General features: G+C 28.5%; 1 protein-coding gene across 6 annotated transcripts; it reads right to left on the bottom strand.

The window, feature by feature from the left end:
- Positions 1 to 348: 348 nt before the first annotated feature.
- On the bottom strand, positions 349 to 21,586 carry LOC114130610 (uncharacterized protein DDB_G0283357-like). 6 transcript variants are annotated; one of them, XM_027995617.2, is made up of 38 exons: positions 21,322 to 21,586; positions 18,521 to 18,666; positions 18,210 to 18,413; positions 17,993 to 18,133; positions 17,729 to 17,927; positions 17,557 to 17,661; positions 17,059 to 17,195; positions 16,757 to 16,992; positions 16,514 to 16,670; positions 16,362 to 16,448; positions 16,099 to 16,287; positions 14,271 to 14,445; positions 14,067 to 14,208; positions 12,541 to 12,667; positions 12,357 to 12,475; positions 11,871 to 11,958; positions 11,682 to 11,807; positions 11,348 to 11,489; positions 10,121 to 10,961; positions 9,927 to 10,051; positions 9,618 to 9,857; positions 9,412 to 9,553; positions 8,968 to 9,043; positions 8,721 to 8,856; positions 8,532 to 8,650; positions 8,249 to 8,437; positions 6,679 to 6,848; positions 6,393 to 6,501; positions 6,081 to 6,332; positions 4,406 to 4,669; positions 4,019 to 4,198; positions 3,790 to 3,948; positions 3,623 to 3,731; positions 3,408 to 3,556; positions 2,199 to 2,349; positions 2,028 to 2,125; positions 1,609 to 1,840; positions 349 to 1,521 (listed from the first exon to the last, which is right to left on the bottom strand). In XM_027995617.2, exons 2-38 carry the CDS (start codon positions 18,608 to 18,610, stop codon positions 1,370 to 1,372), a joined length of 6,357 nt encoding a protein of 2,118 aa, XP_027851418.2. In that variant the 5' UTR covers positions 18,611 to 18,666; positions 21,322 to 21,586; the 3' UTR covers positions 349 to 1,369. The 6 variants fall into 6 exon arrangements, with proteins under 6 accessions (XP_027851418.2, XP_027851420.2, XP_027851419.2 ...); XM_027995619.2 differs by having other exon boundaries at positions 6,081 to 6,314; XM_027995618.2 differs by having other exon boundaries at positions 6,691 to 6,848.
- Positions 21,587 to 22,883: the final 1,297 nt, after the last annotated feature.

The following is a 22,883-nucleotide window of genomic DNA, read 5'->3' as shown; positions in this document are numbered from 1 at the left end:
CTAATATGCATGCATCATATACCTACCAATGTTCTTTGAATTATAAATACCGCCTTTTTTTTCATGTGTCTGCAATAGCATATTATAATAATTATGTAAGTGACATTTTGTTCAAAAATGTCACACTAGCAAGTACTAATATAAAAATATTGGTTGGTAGACCCAAAAAAACTATGAAAAACATCTGTAGTCTGTACAACAAAATATATTTCTATACAATTTTAACTTGAAGTTAACTTTCTGTAACAAGGATTCAAGTTATATTGTGTTCATGTATTTTAAGGTAAATAATTCACATCATTGAAATATGGGATGATAATTTATAAACAAATAAATAAAACCAGAAAAGTTGGGAATAGATTTTTTTTATTTCTTCCTTTTTTTTTTGTATTTATATATATATATATATATTTTTTTTAATTTCTATTACGAAACAATTTTAAAAATCGGACTTACATTTCATTGGAAAAAAAAATTAAAACATTTCATAAATTACATATTTTATAGGATTAGTATGTTCTTTCTGAGTTAACTGTACGATTTTTTTCTTACAAAATTGAAAATATCTATCAAGATCTATCATTTAAGGGTGGGTGTGGGTAGGGGGGAAATGTATAAAGTAAACAAAGACTTAAAAGTAATAGTTATAAATGAAAATTATAAAAAAATCTAATATTTAAATTGAATAAATTGAATAAATAAAAAATGTAATATTAAATTGTTAACATTCTAATAATAACAAGCATACATTTATATCGGCATTATTTTCGAACACAAGTACTCTATTATTTTCGATTACAATAAAAAAAAAAAAAAAATAATTATTTTGTTCTCGTCCATTCACAGGATGATTATTATAATAATGTATCTCAAACCGACAGATTAAAATGTTTTCTTATAAATCGATACTATTAACATTTCAATTACATACATGTTTGTATTTTGTACTATTATAAAAAGAAAATGATCAACCCAAACATATAATTGAACATCTACACATTATAAATAGCACAATTTTTTTTTATTATTATTATTATTATTTAGTTGTTAATTATTATAAATATCCATATATTATAATAATTATGATAAAAAAATTGACACAGAAAAAACATGCTTAATACAAATAAAAAGCGTATAAGAACTCTCAAATCACTGTTTGGGATAGATTTCTGACATAAATATTATTATACGATACTTTATTATTATTGGTTTTTTTTTTAAATATATAAATATGTAATATAAATTGATACCTAAAGAACACGACTATTATAAATTAGCGCCTTTCATAACATAAAAGAGTTCAAGAAACTTTTATGACACTTAGTCTCTACACGCATATTCATAAAGTATTACATTAAAAGATTTAACATTATTCATTAGTCGCCAGAGGTTTGTCATCTATACATTCTGTGTTTTGTGGTTTTGAACTACTGTCTATTTTTTCTTCTGCTTTTGAATCAACAATTGCATTAGCATTATCAATTTTATTGGGTATAGGCAAGGGAGGTTCAACAATCAAACCTAAGAAATAAAACAATACATATTCATATAAAAATAAGTAAATAAGTAGACGGTTAATTCTTTAAAAATTAAGGTTTTGTCTCATACCTGTATTAGATACATAATAGTTATTAGAGATTTGGCTTTTGTTCATTAAATGTTGTATTGGCGCACAATTTGGCTGCATTCGCATGTTTTGTGGCGGAGGTGGAATACGCTGTAAATATTGGAACGTAGATGCTGGTCTTTGGATAGGAGTTGGATAAGGTGGTGCGATTTTACCAGCCATTGATCCATTGTTACTGTTGTTCATGTTCATCCTGGGTTGCTGCATCAAGGGCTAAAATAAATTAAAACATGTATACTATTAATTTTAAAATTTGTAATACAAAACTATAAATAAAAAAAAGATTAAATTTTGAAATCGATAAATCAAGTTATTCATAATATTTGCTCTATAATACCTAATATTTAAGTTGATATGATAAATATGATATTACTTAATGAGAATAAAAAAAAACACTTACCAACTGATTATTTTGAGTTGCAGATACTTGATAATTACTATATTTCCCTTGCATAGCCTGATGAGTTTGTTGATTTGAATTCATCAATGTCTTATTAGCTTAAAATTATTTTATATTAGTTAGCAATTATTTTCAATAATTTTTTTATTGAAATAAAGATTAACAACTTACTATCAAAATATTGCTGCTGTTGTTGTCTGAATAAGTTAGAAGAATACATTGGATTTCCTAAATCTTGTTGATTCGAAATTCCAGACTTTTGAAGGTCATTTGTACCATTTCCACCAGTCAAATTCCCTTTTATATATGGTACTTGTCGGTACTAGTTAAATAAAAGTATAAGTAGATAATTTTTATTTTTATTAAATATTATTTTGGTTCATAACAAAAGAAAATGGTAAGCCCACATATGTTATCTTCTTCCTACAAATATACAAGCTATCATGCTATAATAAGCTAAACTGCAGATTATGGGATGCTCATCATATGAGCTCTACTAGGCGATTTATATCTTTATTATTGTGACTTAAAAATATTAAGTATACAGGTATCTTACTAAAATGTGGTAGGAGAGGTATAAATAAAAGTGACACGTTAAAAGCATTTCTGAGACATGGGCACAAATATTTATATTTATTTGAGTTTTATTTTCTATACAATTTTTGATTTTTAAATTATTTTTGTGTTTATAATTTAATGATGATGAATTATGAGATAATAACTTCGATAATATATCATAATTATTAAAAAATATATTACTTATTTATAAATTTTTTGAATGTCATTAAAACCACTTTTTTATCATTCACTTTTTATAAAAATATATTATCTAAAACTCTAAAATCTTAATTTAGTGCATACAGTGTACCACAGTATTATGCGTAGTGAATACTATATGAGCATAATGTAGTCGCAATGTTCCTAGTATCAAGCATATGACAAGATAGCCCATATAACATAATAAATCTGTATTCATTAGAATTAATTATATGTAATTAGCTTTAAAATGAAAATAATAATAACAACTTAAAAAACGCAAAGATAATACATCTTACATTTAACTTTGGTAATGAGTCAATTCATCTTAATAATAATATTTTAGATGACAACACAAAATTGGTTCAGTTAATTGATAATTTAATATATTGTATGTTTATGAAATGAAAGTACACTTAATATTGTTAGCACTTTTAAATATATGTATATAAAAAAAAATTATGGATATTAAAAATATAATGTTTATGTCGCTTTGATTAGTTTAGTATTCTACTACTGTTATGGATTTAAATTATTACATCAAGGTTATTATACATTTTGTATATCATTTTATTTACTCCTGTGTCAAAATATGTAAGTAGCTAAGGTTAATTCCTAAATTACCTGTGACGTATAACTTTGCATGTTTGGTGGTGGTGCGTTTTGAGAACCAAAGGCGGCTGCTGGAATTCCGTAAGTATTGCCACCTGATGCACCAGGAACCACTTGTGGTTGAAATGCAGAAGGAATATAATTAGGATTTGTTGGTCCTGCTAATTAATCAATGAAACGTTTTAAAATTAATATTGTTTTCATAACATTGTATAAAAATAACTAACTGGCTGAATTGGTGGAATATAGTGACGAGGAAGTTTGCAATGGAGTTGCTCTCGTATTATTCATGGTATTGAATGGTGGGTTGAATATAGGTTCATACGGCACCAAAAACTAGAAAACAAAATATTATAAAAAAAATAGAAAACATAAAAGTTTTAAATTATTTTACAGGTGATGGTTGAGGTGTTGTAGCATTGTAAGTATTTTTATTTCCAATTGCTCCAATTTGCTGCGAGGACTGTTTTACTTGTGAGGAAGAAGAATTTGTACTGCTCGGTATTAATACTGGGTTTATATTTGTATTTATTTGCTGAGCGTTGTTATAAGCCTAAACAATTAGATTCATTTAATTTATTTCATTGATTACCACCCAGATTTTTTTTTCAATTTTAACATACCGGTCCCATCCTGAATGGTGATATAGAAGATTGTAATACTTCTGAACCACCTTGACCAGCCGGTGAACCAGCATGAATAAACATTGATGGATTATATTGGTTCATATTTTGATTCAAACCATTAGATTGAAGACCATAAGTAAATTGACTATACTGAGACCGGGCTGCACCACTTATAACCTTAAAAAAATATATAGATTAGGGAAATAAGAAATAAGAAATAAGTTTTTTTTCTTTTTAGGAATCCAATAATTTAAAAAGATGATTTATTTATTTTAATATAGTTACTATTTCTAAATTAATAATTGATTTTCAAATATAAAATTTCAAGGATATTTTTGAAGAATTAAATTTATGTTAATACTTGAAAATATTCAGTCAACTTACAGTTTGAGAAGGTTCCAATAACGAATAAACTTGAGGAGCAGAAGGTGATGGTGGTGGCATTGTTGTTGTTGAGTAATGTTGTTGAGCAGAATTAAATAAAATAGTTGATGAAGGAGATTGTCCAGTACCAGCAGACACAAACTGTTTAGTCATCATTTCTACTCCATTTTTATTATTGGTATTTAATATTAAATGGGTTTGCTGTTGTTTTGCAATATGTGGACCGTACATATCAGGTAATCCATCACTATTTTCCATCATTATCTAATTATTAAAATTTTATGAAAAAAATAATGAAATAAATAAAAATAACATTTAATATAACGGGTGGGACAGTGGGTTCTGATGATTTATAGAGTACTGCGGTTAGGTACTTAAGTAGATAAGATAAACTAGTTTGTCGCCAGATTAAAGTTTATGATGTTTAGTTTTACTTTATCAGTAATCATGGACACGTGGCCTGTGAATGAGCAGGTTTTTGCCGTTACGACGTTTATTGAGTGGAAATCTATTATAACTGTACAACGAAATTTTCGACGACAATTCAATATTCTTGTTGGAGGTAATGTTCCTTCACGGAGTTCAATATTAGACTGGTATCATAAATTTCAAAATACTGGTTCTGTTTTAACAACTTATAAAGGCAGCCAAAAAAGTGTAAGAACACCAGAAAACATTGAACGAGTACGTCAAGCAATCGATCAAAGTCCACAACGCTCGGCAAGACGCCATTCTCAGTCGTTTCATAATGATTTACAACTTTTTCCATATAAAGTACAGATAGTGCAACAACTTTTTCCGAATGATTTTGGTATGAGAATTGAATTTTGTAACAGGTTTCAGAGCAATTGTTACACGAAAACCATGAATTTATGTCTTATTTGATAATGTCAGATGAAGCACATTTTCATTTATGTGGTGTGGTAAACAAGCAAAACTATCGTTTTTGGGCTTCAGAACAACCTAGTTTGTTACATAAAACTCCTTTGCATTCTGCAAAAGTAACTGTATGGTGTGGCATTACATCGTTTGGCATTTTGGGTCCGTACTTTTTCGAGGAACACACTGTGACTGTGACCGTAACATCTGAACGTTATGTGGAGGAAATGCTGAACAACTTCTTGCCAACTGAATTACTACGATTAGGAGTACATGATAAAGATCTTTGGTACCCCAACAAGATGGTGCTACCAGCCATACAGCACGTATTTTATTGGCTGTTCTTGGACAAATGTTTCCGAATCGTGTGATTTCACGGAATGGTGATTTTGCTTGGCCACCACGTTCTCCTGATTTGACCCCACCTGATTTCTTTTTGTGGGGTTATTTGAAATCTAAAATATTCACTAATAAGCCACATAAACTACTAGAGTTAAAAGAAAACATTAGACGGGAAATTACAGCCATCGACGTGCATATCCTACAGAGTTATGGACAATATGAAAAAACGGATAACCGACTGTATACAAAATGGAGGCGGCCACTTAAGTAATGTAATTTTAAAAATTAAGATTTTTGTTTATAACAATTAAAAATTATCTTAATGTTGAATAAAATATAATTTGTTTCATTACTTTACCAATAAACTACTATTAAAATTCGTCAGAACCCACTGCCCCACCCTTTACAAACATAAATCTATAATAAAATACTAATTTTTATACTAATTATTTACTTGTAAATTCATGTGCGTTGCTTGAGTTGGTATAGCATTAGGAAGTGGTGTAGTTGATGTATGTGGTTGAGGAGTTGTAGAGCTGAACACATGTGTACTAGATGATGATTGTTGTTGCTGCTGCTGCTGCTGCTGCTGTTGTTGTTGTTGCTGCTGCTGCTGTTGCTGTTGTTGTTGTTGTTGTTGCTGCTGTTGCTGTTGTTGTTGTTGACTCAATGGGGGCGATAATGTACCCTGCGGTTGAGGTTTAACCTTAAGAAATATAAAATTGTTATAAATGACATATTACCTCATTGACATCCAAGTATTTACCTTGCATACGTTTGTGGTAGCAGCATTTGGATCTTGTTTGAGTTGACCAGTAGCAGCCATAGACACTGGAATGTAAGAGCCAGCAACATTTTGTAACTGAGGCGCAGGGCTAAAATTGAAAACATAAAAATAAAGTTATAACTATATGATATAAATCATACACAGTATAACTTCTCATTTTTTTTTTTTTTTTATATGGGTTTATATCATAAAAACAGGTGTTAAAAAGCTGCATTAGACAAATTGTAAATTTTAAGTGTTAATTACAACCAAAAGTGTCACGTACCAAATTACATACCTGTACACTTGCTGATTATGAACTCTTTGTTCATCGATAACGGACATTTCAGATTTATCATGTTGTATACTACTTGCTGTGCTATAAACTGCATTAAAAGCACTATCAGATATATTTTGTTGCACTTGTGGATTAGATTCTGGTTTGTCGTCCCAAACCTTCAACAAAAATAATTTAAAAATTAAGTATAAATAAAAAAAGTAAACTAATTATAACCTCTTAAAAGATTAATACAATTTTATCTACTAATAGATAATAATATATTAAGAGGCGGCCACATTAATATGTGTTGTCTCATTTTTACATATAAACATCATAGCAAATTTTCGTTCAGTGTTATCAATATTTTATATTGTTAATAGGAAAATTTACTAATATTAAAGCAATCATTAACATTAAAGGTAATATTATTATCTAGGGCATCTTTTAGGTTTGTATTAATATTTTAATTTTTAAGACAAGTGAGTTACAAGCATTTTAAAGTTTTTATATTTTACATAACTATAACTCACTTAAAAATTAAAATGCAATGCCCTAGATAATATTATTATCTTTAAATTTGATTATTTTAGGCAAATTGATTCTAATATTAAGACTAGCAATATAAAATTGATTCTGCTGAAGGATAATTTGCTATATTGTATAAATATAAGACGGAAATAACACACATGGGTATGCCATCCTCTTAGTATGAAAAAATAAATAAATTTATATGTATGGTAAGTAATTTCAACCATGAATTGATTAATTATATTAATTACTCATATTTTTCACAACATTTAGCTTTATAAAATTTAAAATTTATCAATACTAAAATGTAATATACTAATGTTTTACATCTTATTAAATGGAAACCTTTAATTTTTGCCTTTTGTTTTATTAAAGTATAATTCTTTAAAAAAAGTTAATACAATTTTACTTATTAATATTTGGATAAAAAAAAGAATCTTACTTCAAAAAAAAAATAAATAAATAATAAAAAAGTATAAGGTGCAATTTTATAACTGGATTGATTGTGGTTTACCTAAAAAGCTATTAACATCTGCAATTGTAAAATAAAAAACTTGTCAAGATTGGAAGGATTTATGTCACAAAACTATTAAAACTTAACTTAAACCATTAAACCTATTTATATATAAAAAAAATTTAGAAATCACAATCTTTAAGCATAATAAATATAACATTTATAACTAATATTCCCTCCCTATCTTTATCATAAACTATGCTTAAAAAAGCTAGTAATGAATTTAAGAAAATAAAAATTTAACTTTGATTAAATATATATATTATATATATTTATGAACACAAAAATTCCTACTTTAGGTGACGACCACTTATTATATAGCATTTAAAGGTATGACACAACATTGATATTTAAAACTTTTGTACAATAGTTCAATAAACTTTCACTTAGAAATTAGTTTAGAAGTTATAAAAAAGTTTAATGAAGACAAGACAATATAAACTATTGGAATTGTGTGATATAAAAACAAATAACAAATGTATGTCAATCAAAATATTGTGTTAAAAGTTAACTATCATATTATTTTACAAATACCTTTTTAGTCCCAGCTATCATAGTCTTTAAGTCACTTGCTGCTAACGATGATGGTCCAGTATGCATTGATCTAGTATGGGCTGCCATAGCCATCACATCTTTATTTTCTGTAGATAAATGACCACCAGTTTGTGTAAAATCAGACTCAAAATCGCCAAATCCAAGATTCAACTCAGAACTTTCATCATTCTAGTACAAAAAAAAAAAAAATATCAATAAAAGATATTTCTTTTAATTTTTTTAAATCTAATCACTATCAATATTAATGATTATTTTAACATACTTGAAAGTTCATAGACATCTGTACAGCATCATTTAATTTAGAGTCTTTATTATCAGAAGTTGAAGATTTAAATGCTCTAAAACAAGTTTCTTGAGGATCTTCATTAAAATTACAATTTTCTAAAACCAATTTATTTCTTTAAAATTGTTCTTTTAATTATTTAATTTGTTAAATATAATCTTTGATTACCTTTTTCATTACGCTGCTTGATATTGGAATTATATTTATTTTTAGATTCTCCACATGGTTTTGATTTGTACGTGGTATTTTCAAATATAATAGTTTCCATTCGTTGAGAAGAATCAAGAATACCATTCTCCATAACCTTCAATAAATATTAGGAATTAAATAAATATTAAATAACATGGAACACACAGTACAATCACTCTTTATGAAAAAAATTATATTTTCTACATATATATATACTTAGACATACATTAGGTGATGCTTTTTCTTTATTAGATGGTGATCTTTGGGAAGTCTGTCCAGGATTTTCTTTAATTTCTGTTAAACTGTAACGAGATAAAAATAAATGCCTATTAATAATTATTAAAACCATATCATTACCACATATATTATGTAGAAATTATTTTTTATGCAAAAATTAATCTTTTATATTAATTTCAATTCATAGAAAAGAAACAAGTATATGCTTTACCAATAACAAAAAATATTGTCATTAATGTGTTAGTGACCACAGTTAATTAGACTGCGTGAACAGTAAAAATGCCTTCATATGAAAATAAAATATATTATATTTTATATAAATAATAACCAAATTGTTAACTTAAAAATTCTGTTAGATTCTTTGAGATACAAGTAAATAAAATTTAAAATTAATATCTCATCTCATAATAATATAATCAATATGCTATAATACCTGTTAGGCCGATTGTTAGACTGTGGAGCAATTGGTTTATTTACATTAGGTGATTGTGCTCGTAGAGCATGAGTTATTGGTTTGTCCCAAGCATTTGTTTGTGGAGGAGGTGGAGGATTATTGCTAACCATTACTACCGTATCTAAAACAATTAATTCATTATAATTATTTTTATATTTGAAATTATAATATGTATTTAATCAAACCTTTAATAATGGGAACGTTTGAGTCATCTTGACCAATTTGTGGCTGACTCTTTTGTCGTTCATATCTCTGATTAGTTTGACCAGGCTTAGCTGCATTGTTATTTTGATTAGCCCGAGATGTTGGTTTAGATGAATCTTTACGATTACTCTGATTAGTTAATCGTTGAGTTTTTTGTTGTGAATCACTCAACTTTCTCTGGTCATCTTTTTTAATTGCTCTTCCATCCTGAGAAGTACTTCCTAAAAAGATAAATTTAATAAAAATATTTCTTTTTATTTTGTTTATATTGAATATTTTATTATATTTACCACTATAACTACTCTTAGGCTCATTATTAATAGACATAGTAGATGTTAACTTTTGATTAGATTTTTCAGTATTACTGAGTTCTTTAGATTGATCTTTTTTGTCATAACTAGATCTTTTGTCACCCCTAAAATAAAATAAGATAAATTATTAAGATTTAAAACTATTGTACAGCTATAGTAACAATTATAATTACCTCGAAGATGCTAAATATGTACGACTACTTAGTCTCCGATTACTATTCTTTTGTTGAGCTTCATAATCACTAGGTTCACTAACTGAATCCCAATGATCATCTTGTTTTTGACTATTGATGGGTCGGTTACTTTGTCTAGAACCAAATCGATTTTCACCACTTCTACGGTTTGAATCTCCAGATGTTGAAAATGTATCTATTTTAGACTGTGTTTTAGAAGATGAATTTTTACTTCTTAAAGAACCAGAATTAGTATTTAATTTATTGTTTTTCTCAACACTTTCATCGATACTATTTTTTTGACTATTACGTCCATTTAATGTGCATGATTCTAAACGAACTCTTCCCCTTGGCTCAGATCTTTGACCATATGCACGTAATGATGATTTATCAGAATAACGATCATTTTGTCTTACATTTCCTCTGTTTCGATCATCATTTCTATTTCTATCATCCCCACGATTTCTGTCATCATTTCTATTTCGGTTTTCGCCTCTATTTCTGTCTTCCCCACGATTCCTGTCTTCTCCACGATTTCTGTCTTCTCCACGATTTCGGTCTTCTCCACGATTCCTGTCTTCTCCACGATTTCTGTCTTCTCCACGATTCCTGTCATCACCTCGATTTCTGTCGTCGCGTCTAGGAGGACCTCTAGAACGTTGACCTTCTTCATAAGACTCCGGCCAAGCATTTTTTCTATTTGACCCAGACCTGGAAACTGTTCGAGAATTGATACTCTGATGATATGATGAACGTGATCCAACATAGCGGTCAGATCTCATCCCTTTTTGATGAGATAATGTAGAAGTACCAGAATTGTTTTCTAAAGATGATTTTGGTTCTAGAAATATTTTTACTTAATTAGTTGTTTCTATTTTTGCAGACTTCTACTTCCTCCAAGTAACAGGAGCACCTTAATCGATTCCGAACCCCCTTCCAAAATTGATGTCAATCAATACAAGATAAAACCAAATCATAAATAATAATCTAAATGTTCTGGATTTGATAAGCCCATACCTATCCTATACTTAAATTAAGTTGGTAATTTCAAATTTAATAAGAATGGAAATTCTATTATGCAGCTGAATAGAAAACAATTGCATCACCAGTAGGTTATTTGAAACTTTTATTAATTAATTCCAAGAATAACTTCTGCGCTCCTGTTTCTTGATATTAACTAAAAAAAGTTCAAAAATAAAACCTGTAATTAATTTTTTATGTAAATACCTGATAATTTATCGTCATCATTTTTTTGTCCACTTTTACCACTCTTTGTTTCCTGTTCAAGTTTTTGCTCTTGTGACATTTTATTTTTATTAGTTGGTGCTAAATCCCAAACAGATTTATCTTTAGTAGATAAATCATCACCCTAAAAAATATGATATTTTTGTTTAAATTTTACTCAAACTTATGAATAATAAATTACACAATATATAATTGTCTAATTACCTAAATATTATAGAAATAATATTAATTTAAAAAAGCAAACAGAATATCTTAGTGTTTTGAGTATTTTTAATTTCATATATATTTCAATAAGAAGTATAATCAATGCACTTACTTCATTTTTCTTCATGTCCTTTCTTTCACTTTTAACTAATTGATTTAAATTCCGTTTAGGTTCGCTAGTCAATTCACAAGCTTCAAGCTTCTCTTGAGTTATTGGACCAGGTATGTATTTTTTACCCTATAATAAAAATAGTTGTGTATTTCAATAATATTATTACAATTAAGTTTAGAGTATACATACATATTGACCTGATGAATTCATTTCATCTTTGTAGAAATCTTTTCCAACAGAATTTTGTCTCCAGTGATAAGTTTCGTCATCACCTTGCCTATAAAATACCAATTGTCAATAAAAATATATAATATTACTAACATTTAACATTTATTTATTTTTTTAAATTTTTTTTATCTTAATGACTATCAAGGTCCTTATCGAAGTCTTTTCGCTTGGGAGGGGTAGAGTGCAGTGTTTAGCACTTTACTCCCTTCTCTGAGAAGAGAATTTTTCCATGTATGTAGAATTCACTCTCAGCGGAGTGAGTCCGGTGGGAAGCAATGTAGGCAACCAGAACAACAGCAGGGGAGAGAGGTTACAGACAAATCTGTAGAATATTTACACTGACCTGGGTTTAAAAACTGGTGACTGCACGCGTCGTAGCCAACTTGTGTGGCCTAGTATACCACACTGCCCCTTTTTCAACATTTATAAGTGAAATAAAAAACTTACGCATTATCTTTTTCAATTTCCTCTGGATTTTCTAAGGAATCCCGAGAATGGTATTTTGATACTTTTTTATCAGCATCATAATTATCATCAACTGATTTCTTCGCATTACCACTTGAATCCTATTATAAATATGGTTTTATAAATAAAATAAAATTAAGTATAATAGAATATTGAAAATACAAACATTTCTTTTGAAATCACGTTTGTGATCATAATTTTTTCTATTATCATCAACTCTAGCTGTATAATCACTGTGAGCATATTTATCATTTTTATCTTTTGAATCTGAACGAACCTTTTCCCTTCTGTATCTGTTTCGAAAATTCAAAATCAACCAGATTAGTGTTTTTTTATTAAATAAATAAAATTTAAAAAATGCATTTTATAGATGTTAACTTTTTATATAATTTTCATTAATATTTAACCATGAGTATTTTATTATTTCACACTCTTCTTTACTAAAGATTAACCCATTACGCTGGGTGATTATTTTATTGATTAATACTTAAGTGTAAGAAACAGAGTAAATAAGAAGATATATGAAATATATGGACGAGAATAATGACAGAGCTATAAGAATTTTAAGATAGATGAGTGAATAATTATTCAACATTTTGTGGAATACACTTGTACCAATCTACTTCACATGGTTCTATACTTATAACTTAAAATTATTCATCCAAATTTTGATTCTTACATATCAAAATATATATTGATTCAAAATATGAAAATAAAAATATATGTTGCCACTTAAAAAATAAAAGAATTTATAAATTATAACAATAAAAAATTTAATATAATATGAACTAATGAGTTGTTCAATAAAATAATTATTCCATACCAAACTTAAATCATTTTGTTCATTTATATTAATGATATAAAACTAAAATAATAGTTTATTCATAACTTATGAATTTAGATATTTATTATTAAAATAATGAAAAATACTTGATCAACTACGCGTATTACAAATATTATTGGACTGCAACGAGTAGTAATTATCACATAAATGATAATTTGAATATTGCTAAAAAAATTGAAATCAAAATAAGTGTTAATAAATTTAAGTATCAAAATATGAAATTTCTACAAAAAAATTAAAGATATTCTATTTGTTTCAAAAATACTAGAGAAGTTAAAAAAAAAAACCTATTAAAATTATAAAATTATATTATTGTTGATTTAAATGTTCAATATTTTACATTAAAAGCTAAACAATGAAATGTATTATTTTTACGAAGTAAGTTTATTTTAAAAAATGTACTCATCTATGTAATACTTATTTTTTAAAAAATAAAATAAAATGTAATCCCAAAATATTAAGACAGGTTTAAATTTATTTATACTATGAACCTATTTACATAGGACTACTATATGTAGGTATAGAGTATTGACTAATAAGTTACAAGTTTACAACAGCTAATAATTTTATATGAAATATAATAGGTTAATTGATTTTGTAAGAAATTAATTCAATCTAATTTTACTTTATTATTAACAAATTAATATTTAATAAAATATCCATCTTTCTAGGCATAGGGAAAAAATATAACTGAATTCACATCATGTTCATTGATTTTAAAAACATAATACCATCAACATATAAAGTTATTACTAAATATATTTCGAAATAACCTAACCTAAGTATTCAACACAGCCTATGATAATTAACAATCAAAAAATTATATACATGTCCAAAATATAACAAACCTATCAAATTCTGATCGTTTATCCCGTTTTAGACTTGATGATTTATTAGTGTGATCATCTTCAACCCACGAATCACTTCTATACTCGGAATATCCACTACTACTCATATCACTGTCAGTACGACAAAGTGTATTTACTGCTTCTAAAAAATAACATACAAACAATTAAATTGGAAATCTCAAAACTAAAACAATATGATTTTACTTGTAGAAGAAACATTTTGAGCTTTAATACTGGCGTCATTGTTTTGTTCAAATTGTTTTTGCAGTCTTGAAGGTAAATATTTATTATTAATTTCTTTATTGTCATTACTTTCATCATATTTATCTTTTGATAATTCAGATCGAAATTTTGAGGCATCATCTAAGAATTCTTTATCCTGCAAAAACGACAACTTTTATAAAAGATACCATACATTGTTTTTTTTGTTGAATTGTTTATGTGTAATTTAAATTTCAAATATTTAGATGTACTAATTTTTACATTAAAAATTGAATTTGTGGAAATTACCAACTTGTAACTGAATAATAATATGAACAATTTTCAATTTTCTTTAAATTTTGAAACATACAAATGATACAGAAATTAATAATTATAATTAAGATAACTGAATAAAGGTTAAAGATACGATTTTCATCTAATTTTAGATTTATAATTTAATCAGTTCATTCAGATACTAGATTAATTCTCATTGATATTCTAACAAAAATATTTGATTTAATTTTCATCCATGTTATAAATTTAATTCCAAAATTATTATTTTAAAAATTAAGTTTTTATTTTGAATCTAATAATAATACAAAGAAACACAATATTTCGAAAAATAATATTTTAGTTAAAATATTAAGTTTTAATTAACAATAACAATAAAAATATTATACTATAATAAAACAATTATTATATATTATATTTTGTTCGAGTGTAGAAAATACAGTCAATGGCCTAATTATAGAATAGAAGTGTGACTAAACTACATGGTAAGCAAAATGGACTCTGTAGGGACAATAGGTGTTACCTGATCCCCCACCTAACAATGAATGTTTTCCTTATTTTAAATAGTGTATAGGAATATTTTTGGGTACTTATAATTTCCGAAAAGAAGTATTCTGCACTCTGGCCACTGAGAGAACACTACTTTTTCACGCATACGAATGATTGTGCTCTGGGGTTCTGTACTTCAAATTTCTCCCTCTCTACCACCTAATTGCCATAAAGTAACAAAAGTGGCGGCGACAGTTAATGGCAGCCAGTGACTTGGAAGGTTTGGTAGTGGGAATGCGCGAAAATGGACAAATTTTGGTCGCCGCCCAGAAGGGTTCTCTTGGTAGCCAGATTATATAATTTTACACATTCAATTTCAATAAATATAGTTTTTGTACCAAATTATGTTTGAAAGTTTAAGCATTGGTATATTTTTGGTATGGTTAGGTTGAGGATTATACAAAATACAATATTTAAGTAATAGTTGTTGTAGTGTGAATGCAGACTTAAGGAAGGGAGTAATAGGGTAAATACCCCCCTTGAGCTTGTTATAAATTTATTACATTGTGATTTGTGAGAAATACTAGTTATATTCAGCTATACCTATCGTATAAACCCCTCCCACATTCCCTTGATACATTTCTGGATCTGTCCTTGGTAACCTATCTCTAGTTAAAAAAATAAATAACAAATTAAATTGAGTATTTTTACTTTACATATTAAGGACATATAAAATTATATCTATACTTTTTTATATATTACAAAATATGGCCCGTGATGAAATATAATATATACTTTTGATAATATTGATATTATTAATTTCTTTTTGTATAAACGATTCTCAATAATTATGTTTCTACAATAAATAAAATAAGGATAGACAAGTTAATATGCTTTCACTAGATTGACTTAAAATATTTTAAATACACTAATCATTCAATAAAGTGTCAGAAGAACCCTTATATGCAATAATCATCTTGCAAAACCAATTTAATCATATTAGTTAAGATAAAGATTGTATAATAATTTATTAATAATATGCAATGTTTACTTTATTATCTTTATTTTCTCCGTCCATCTTTTTAATTTTAGTTGCTTCTAGTTGCTGTTGCATTTCATAACGTTTTATCTCTTCTAATTTTCGATCTTTCGCACGTTGTAGAGCAGTAGTTAGTTCTTCAGTTACACGAACTTTTCCTAAATCCTCATCATCAAAATCATCTTCAATTTGACGTTCTTCCTAAAATTAATATATAATATATTTCTTGATTAATAACACATTTTTATACCATTTCAAAGAAAACAATATCTAACTTGATGAGATGACGGTGGCCTATAACATTTCATATAATCTGAGTTATAAGATATTCCATTGATATTCATTTGCATGAACATACTCTCCTAAAATAATAATAATAATAATAAAAAATTATAACATATAAAGGTGAAAATTATCAATGTTTTACCTTTATATTTTGAACCAAATTTGGATCACAATTAGCAACCTTATTATTAAAAAAACCTTTAACACTATCGGATCTATTTCTGATATCTCCATTTAATGATTGTTTATTTAATTTATCACTCAATTGGTCTTCATCATCACTGAAGTCTAATTTTTTACTAATAAACAAAAAAAAAATTAATATTTAACGAAGTAATAAAAGAATATACTAGTTGCACTTTAAGCAATGAAATAAAATAACTACTTGTAATCAATTTCTCCTTGTATTGACCACCCAGTTTCTTTGGAGAGTTCATTCATTCTTTTTAAATCCTCTTCACGAATAATTGGTGGAGGTATAAGTTCCTTGATATCTGCTGTAGGTTTACTTAAACCACCATCAGTGGTTGATGAAGATGAAATATGATGAAACATTTTTTCTGATGGATAATTATGTTGTTTGGTATGATATATAACATTATCAGATTGATTTGGAACCATCTAGAAATTTATTAACATATATTTATAAATATTATATTTACTAATAAAACTAATTTAATATCTTACAAAGTTAGGCAACATATTCCTCATAACTGGATTTTTAGTCATGTTATATTGCATTTGATAAGGATTTAGGCCTGCCGGGGCCCCTGCCACCCCATTTTGGACCGAATTGCTCCGTACGCCATTCACATTTTCTGTTCCTTAAAACAAATATTTTACACATATTATAAACAATTTTGATTAGAAAATTTAATCAGTAAACCAATGATTATTCAATTATTTCTTAAAATATTTACAATATGACACCTAATACATATTCAACATATTTCTAGAGACAAATAAAAGACATTGGTAAGGAAAATAAGTCTAGTTGTATAAAATGTATTTCCTTAGGGCCGTAGGTTTCCCTTAAGTTCTTACAATGTTCGGATAATGCTAACCGGAAGAATTCTACCAGTTAGTCTTAACCGACACTTATCTGGACATAGAAAGAACGGCCTTTATTCTAATAAGAAAAAATACAGTGAAAATATGTATAACTAAAAATATTTATATAAATACCGGAAGATGTTTGAGAATGATGAGGTTGACCTGAAACTCCAGTAACATTGCCGGCGCCTTGAGGCATTTGGGGTCGACTGCCACCTTGCATCCAACTTGTTTCGGCTATAATAATAATATTAATTTATATTATATATTACGTAAAAAATATATTTAAATATTCTATTTTTACTTTGAGGACGAAGAGAAGGTCTCTGTTCTGTGTTCGCCTGTATAGGTACATTTGTATTGATTACATTTTTGTGTTCTCCACTTGAAGTAAGACTTGGAAATTCTTGTTGGAATTGCATTGTACGATGTGCTAAATATGGAGGAGCAACAGGAACATCCACAATTTTTTTTGCCCATGTTTTGCCGTCGGCATGTGAAGGCTAATAATATTAATACAAAAATTTAACTAGGCAAGCTCTATAAATTTAACAATGAAAGATCATACTCTTGTAGTTGTGGTGGTGGTAGTCACTTGTACGGAAGTAGGATGGGATGAAACATGTTGTTGTCCCTGTACAGGCCCACTTTGGGACAGTTGAGATGTCGTTGTGACAATAGATGTTGGCGGAACTTCTTTGCCCGCAGCCTTAATTTTAATAAATTTAATATACAGATGTACATGCTAAAAAAAAAAATTAAATATGGAAAATTTGAAAACTCACCACAAGTGATTTCTCTATGACTGGTTTGTTCCATCCTCCACCACCAATAGGGACTAGATTAATTGTAGACTCATGGCTAGATTCGGACTTCTCACTTGGTAAATTAACAGGGTTACGAACACTGCGGATAACTTTTCCAATAGATTGCAATCCATTTTTACGTGGTGCTATACTTTTATGTTGATTACTTTCTGTAGACTCACCCTAAAATTTAAAATACAAGTTATAACATAATTGAATAAAGCTAATAAGATTATAATTATTTTAACTACTCAGGTTAGTTGTTAACATTACTAAAACTTTTTTCTTACTTTATATAAACAATTTATTTTCAATGATTGAAATGAATTCTTTCCTTTGCTTTTCTCCCCCTTCAAACTGACCCCTGGCAATGTAGACATACTGTCTGCAAGGCACCATTTAGATTATACACTTGCCCGTAGAACGTACCTTTGATCTGAAAAACAATAACAATTATTAATTAATAAATAAATTCTAATATAATAGAATCCTTTTATAATATATAGTATATAAATAAATATTAGCCTACTAGGGTATCCCTATTACATATATATCAGTGTTTATTAACTAAAACCAAATCAATACACCTATGATACATAAGTAGATAAATTACTTAAATATCCACATAATATTATCATGGGCCACTAAAAATCTAATAATTTTAAGTAGATATGTCAGACTATATGAAAATATAGTGGTATAATAGTAATAAACTATTGATTATAGATTTATTGTAAATTTCCATAGTAATTCTAAAAATGCACATTTTTTTTAAAGAAACCCGTACACTAGGAGTCCGTAGACAAATTAATACTTTAATAGTTGTTCATAATCTCTGTTTCACCACCTCATCCATATTAAGAATGCATGATCTCTATAATTGATCCATTGTTTTTTTAGGCACAATTTAATTTCAAGTAACTTACCCATATTTTATAATTAATAACTTAAGATGAAATACTTTTAGTAAGCTATTAAGGTACTTTCTTAGAACATTATTAACACCTAACTCTTATACAACAAAACAATAGGTATAGCTTCTTAATAATTATTTTTTTCTCAAGTTTATACACATAGGTATATAAAAAAAAATTTAAAAATTTAATTTTTTTATTTATTATTAACATTATTATGGTTTGGTCCACGGTATAGATAACTTTAAACAACATTTTTTTTTAAATAATCATCTAAAAAAAATATAGATTAAAACAAGATAAGCCTTCATGATCATTCTATATCAAAAAATATAATACACAACACTCGATAAAATGTTTATAAACACAAAAACAACTCTATAAATGATAATGTCCAAATAAAAAATATATTGATAGCAGTAAGGAAGAGTTTTTAAAATTAGCCTCATTAAAAACACAATTTTTCAAAGTTTGATACATAAAATTATATTTTCTTTGTTTTATTTTATTGATAAGACTAACCTACATATGTATGACATACCTAAATTTAAATTTAAATTATATTGCAAAGGTAACATCGGGACTCGGGGGGAATGTCATTATAAAAAGTATTCCTCTTTAAACCAAAACATTATGAAAATTCACATGAATTTATGATTTTATCTTCTTAATCAAGTTGTATAGATTACAGTTGTGTATAAACAAAGATTCTAAATTTAAATAGCAGAAAAAAAAAGCAGTATTATTAATAACAAATTCAGGAAGTGTAGAAAAAATATATTGTTTTAAAAATAATATAGACACAAGTCTTGAGGAGAAAAGTAATTTGTCAATAAAAACAAGATAATTGATTCTATTCTATTTTTATTTCTATTCTAAAGAGCAAATAAATAAAATAATAAAAAAAAACCATAGACAATGTCATTAACATTATTTTTAAATCCTTGACCTTAGAAAATATTTATAAGGTATTTTAAACTAAGATGAAATAGGTAATTCAAATTGAAAAAATAAAATGCACAATATAAAAATACAAAATGGGAAAAAATACTTTAATTTATCTAAGATAGGTATATATATCAATAAAAATGTTAAGACAACAATAAGCAATCATATCTGAAAACCGTGTTAGATAAAAATTTTCAATAAGTATAGGTAAGCCAAAGACAATAGCGAAGATAATTGTTGTTATAATTTTTTCTTGTTTCTAAAAACTACTGAATTTACTGGTTTTTAAAAATAAGTGTTGTTGCATCATAGGTACGAACAAAATACTTAAATTATTTAACTTAAATTAACAACAAACTAAAAAAGATGATAAGTAATAACTTGATACAAAAAATGCAATATACTAATTCTGAAAAAAAGGAGCAAAATTATAAAATACTTTGTAGATGTAAGTATATAAAAAAAAATCAACTTTGATAAAATAATATGAATTAGGGTAAACAGTATTATCAAAAGGACCATAGGATAATGTTGAATTGATATTCAAGTCCTATGATGATCTTATTTAATGGACTGGTTTCATGATATTGTTGTGTATATCGATTGAAATAAATACTATGAAAATCGACGGCAGTCTAAATAAGAGCAGGCAAGAACAAATGATAACAACTGAATCAACATCAAACAAATAATACCTACAACACGGTCAGTTTTTAACCACCAAAACGAATTAAAAGAAAAATATTTGGTGACTCAGTTGCCTCAGTCCATACAATAAAACTATAAGGGTAGACTTTATAGTCATATCAAGCAGACATTCGCTCTGCAAGAGTTACAGAGAACTCAGTTGTCTTGAATCAATCTAAGAGCTTTAGTTATATCCAGAGTCATACAAATCGACACTCGCGTCAAAATCACAAACGATTAAGTCAAAAGATGATTTATGTGGTGGGTGGGAGCCTTCCCGAGAACAGACTCATCAATGGTATGCGGCTTCCGTAGGAACGTCGCGACCTATAAGACTCGCGGCTTTGGGGAGACACAACTACGATGTATCAGGTCGACGACATGAGGTCAGCCTTTGGTCTGTTATACCTAACGTTACGCAGCGGCGGCGGCAACATCGATATCGTCCGCCATTACTACTGTTGTCGCCGCCGCTACCGTTACCATAGCCGAAGGCAAAAGCAAACGCGCGCGCTGAAGACGACAATGATGCGAGTACTCACATAGGTCCGTCCAAATGGGTGCACGCGTGACAATTGAATGATATCACCCGGAAAGAGTGATCAATGAGCGTCTGACTGTTGCGAACTCGGAAAAACTAACGCTACGCGAAAAACTGTAGTGTAAGGATCGTCGATTTTTTATCAGACATAACGTAGAAAACACAAAATGGCGTCGTCTTTGGTATTGAAACCTTCATTCAACACATTTTTGCGTTGTGCCGCTCGCCCGCCACGCCTACAATCTCGACCAGTCAGCCACGCGCAGTGCTGGCGCGACCAGGGATTTCGGTTGGGAATTCTTGCATTGCCGATGCTACCGCCCGGTATTATTATTATTATTGTTGTTATTATTTTCGTTTTGTATTTTTTTTTTTTTTTTTATAGTTTCTTTCGGGGTTTCGGACTATCCGTTTGTAAGCGTTTCGTCTACGTTTATATTTTTCACGATAATAATTGACGGCTGTCTGTACAACAAGGTTAAGTAAAGTTAGTTTTCAGACGTAATACACGCTGTCTTATCTTCTTATCGTCGTCTTGTATCTTGTACAACAGCGGTATGTGCACCGTGCACTTATTTCTTCTTCTCCATCCCCACCACATCAATCCCATCTAACCCACACCACCTTGCCACCGTCTTTGTCTGGAATACTTGGTCCGTTGTCTGTGTAATAACATTTTTAAACGTTATAATATACGTCTTATGTTATATGTCCTCGGACCGTGCGGCGTATATTCGTTTTTCCATAATTTTTCACGCGCAGCGGTTCATTTCCGGCTTTGCTCGGATAAAAGCTATTGAGACCTACTAAAAAATGAGAGGGTTGGAGGAATTATTAACGCTCGGCACATGATGTGACGACGAAAAATCGAACGCGGGTGGTTGAGACTCGTACGCGCTGCGGTGGTCGACGAGGGGTGGTGAAAATGACGTTGACCTGCAGCCGACGTCGACGGCCTCCACAGCGCCCGCACTACCCCCGGCACCAGTCCGAACACCGCACCATACTCCAAGTCACCAACCATAAACTGGTGCTATTCACTCCCCAAACGCCGCCGCCGGGTTAACGACCTCCGAGCGCTGTACAAACGCATCGTCCTATGTACAATATACTCGCGCGTTTACGCACACGCACTCGTAATAATATTGTATACTGGGCAGTAGCGGCTCGTGAGTTAATATTCTGGGGAGACTTAAAATTATTTAACATAAACTACGTACAACAACGAACAAGAAAAACCCTGTTATTGAAAATCTAATAATATTATAGTATTACATATTTAGTAAATATTTTTAAGTTTAATTTGATTTTTTTGTTCGTAAGTTAAAGTATTAAAACCACTAGTTAATAATATGTCTATTATATTGTCTTTTTGCATTTTTAAAATAATTAGAAATATAACAAATATCAAATAGAAGATAGTATAAAACCCTGTAGTAAACGTGTTATAGTTATTAAATCATAAAAATGCATTAAATTATGACAGCGACTAAGAACGGCGCGCGGTACGGCAATTATTGTCGTGAACCCAGTTTCAATAGTCTATAATACGCAGCTTATTCT

The sequence above is a fragment of the Aphis gossypii genome, chromosome 2, assembly GCF_020184175.1.
Source record: "Aphis gossypii isolate Hap1 chromosome 2, ASM2018417v2, whole genome shotgun sequence".
In the NCBI taxonomy this organism is placed as follows: Eukaryota; Metazoa; Arthropoda; class Insecta; order Hemiptera; family Aphididae; genus Aphis; species Aphis gossypii.
The sequence above is the reverse complement of the archived record's forward strand: the minus strand, read 5'-3'. Positions and strand labels throughout refer to the sequence as shown.

Bases quoted from the DNA above. Each gene is read 5' to 3' on its own strand.
- LOC114130610 (XM_027995615.2), bottom strand. From the start codon at position 18,610: ATGTCTACATTGCCAGGGGTCAGTTTGAAGGGGGAGAAAAGCAAAGGA. The intron at 16,288-16,361 runs GTTAGATATTGT...TATTAATTTTAG, and splicing joins GGCCACCGTCATCTCATCAA to GAAGAACGTCAAATTGAAGA. The intron at 1,841-2,027 runs GTAAGTGTTTTT...AATTTATTTTAG, and splicing joins CAACTCAAAATAATCAGTTG to CCCTTGATGCAGCAACCCAG.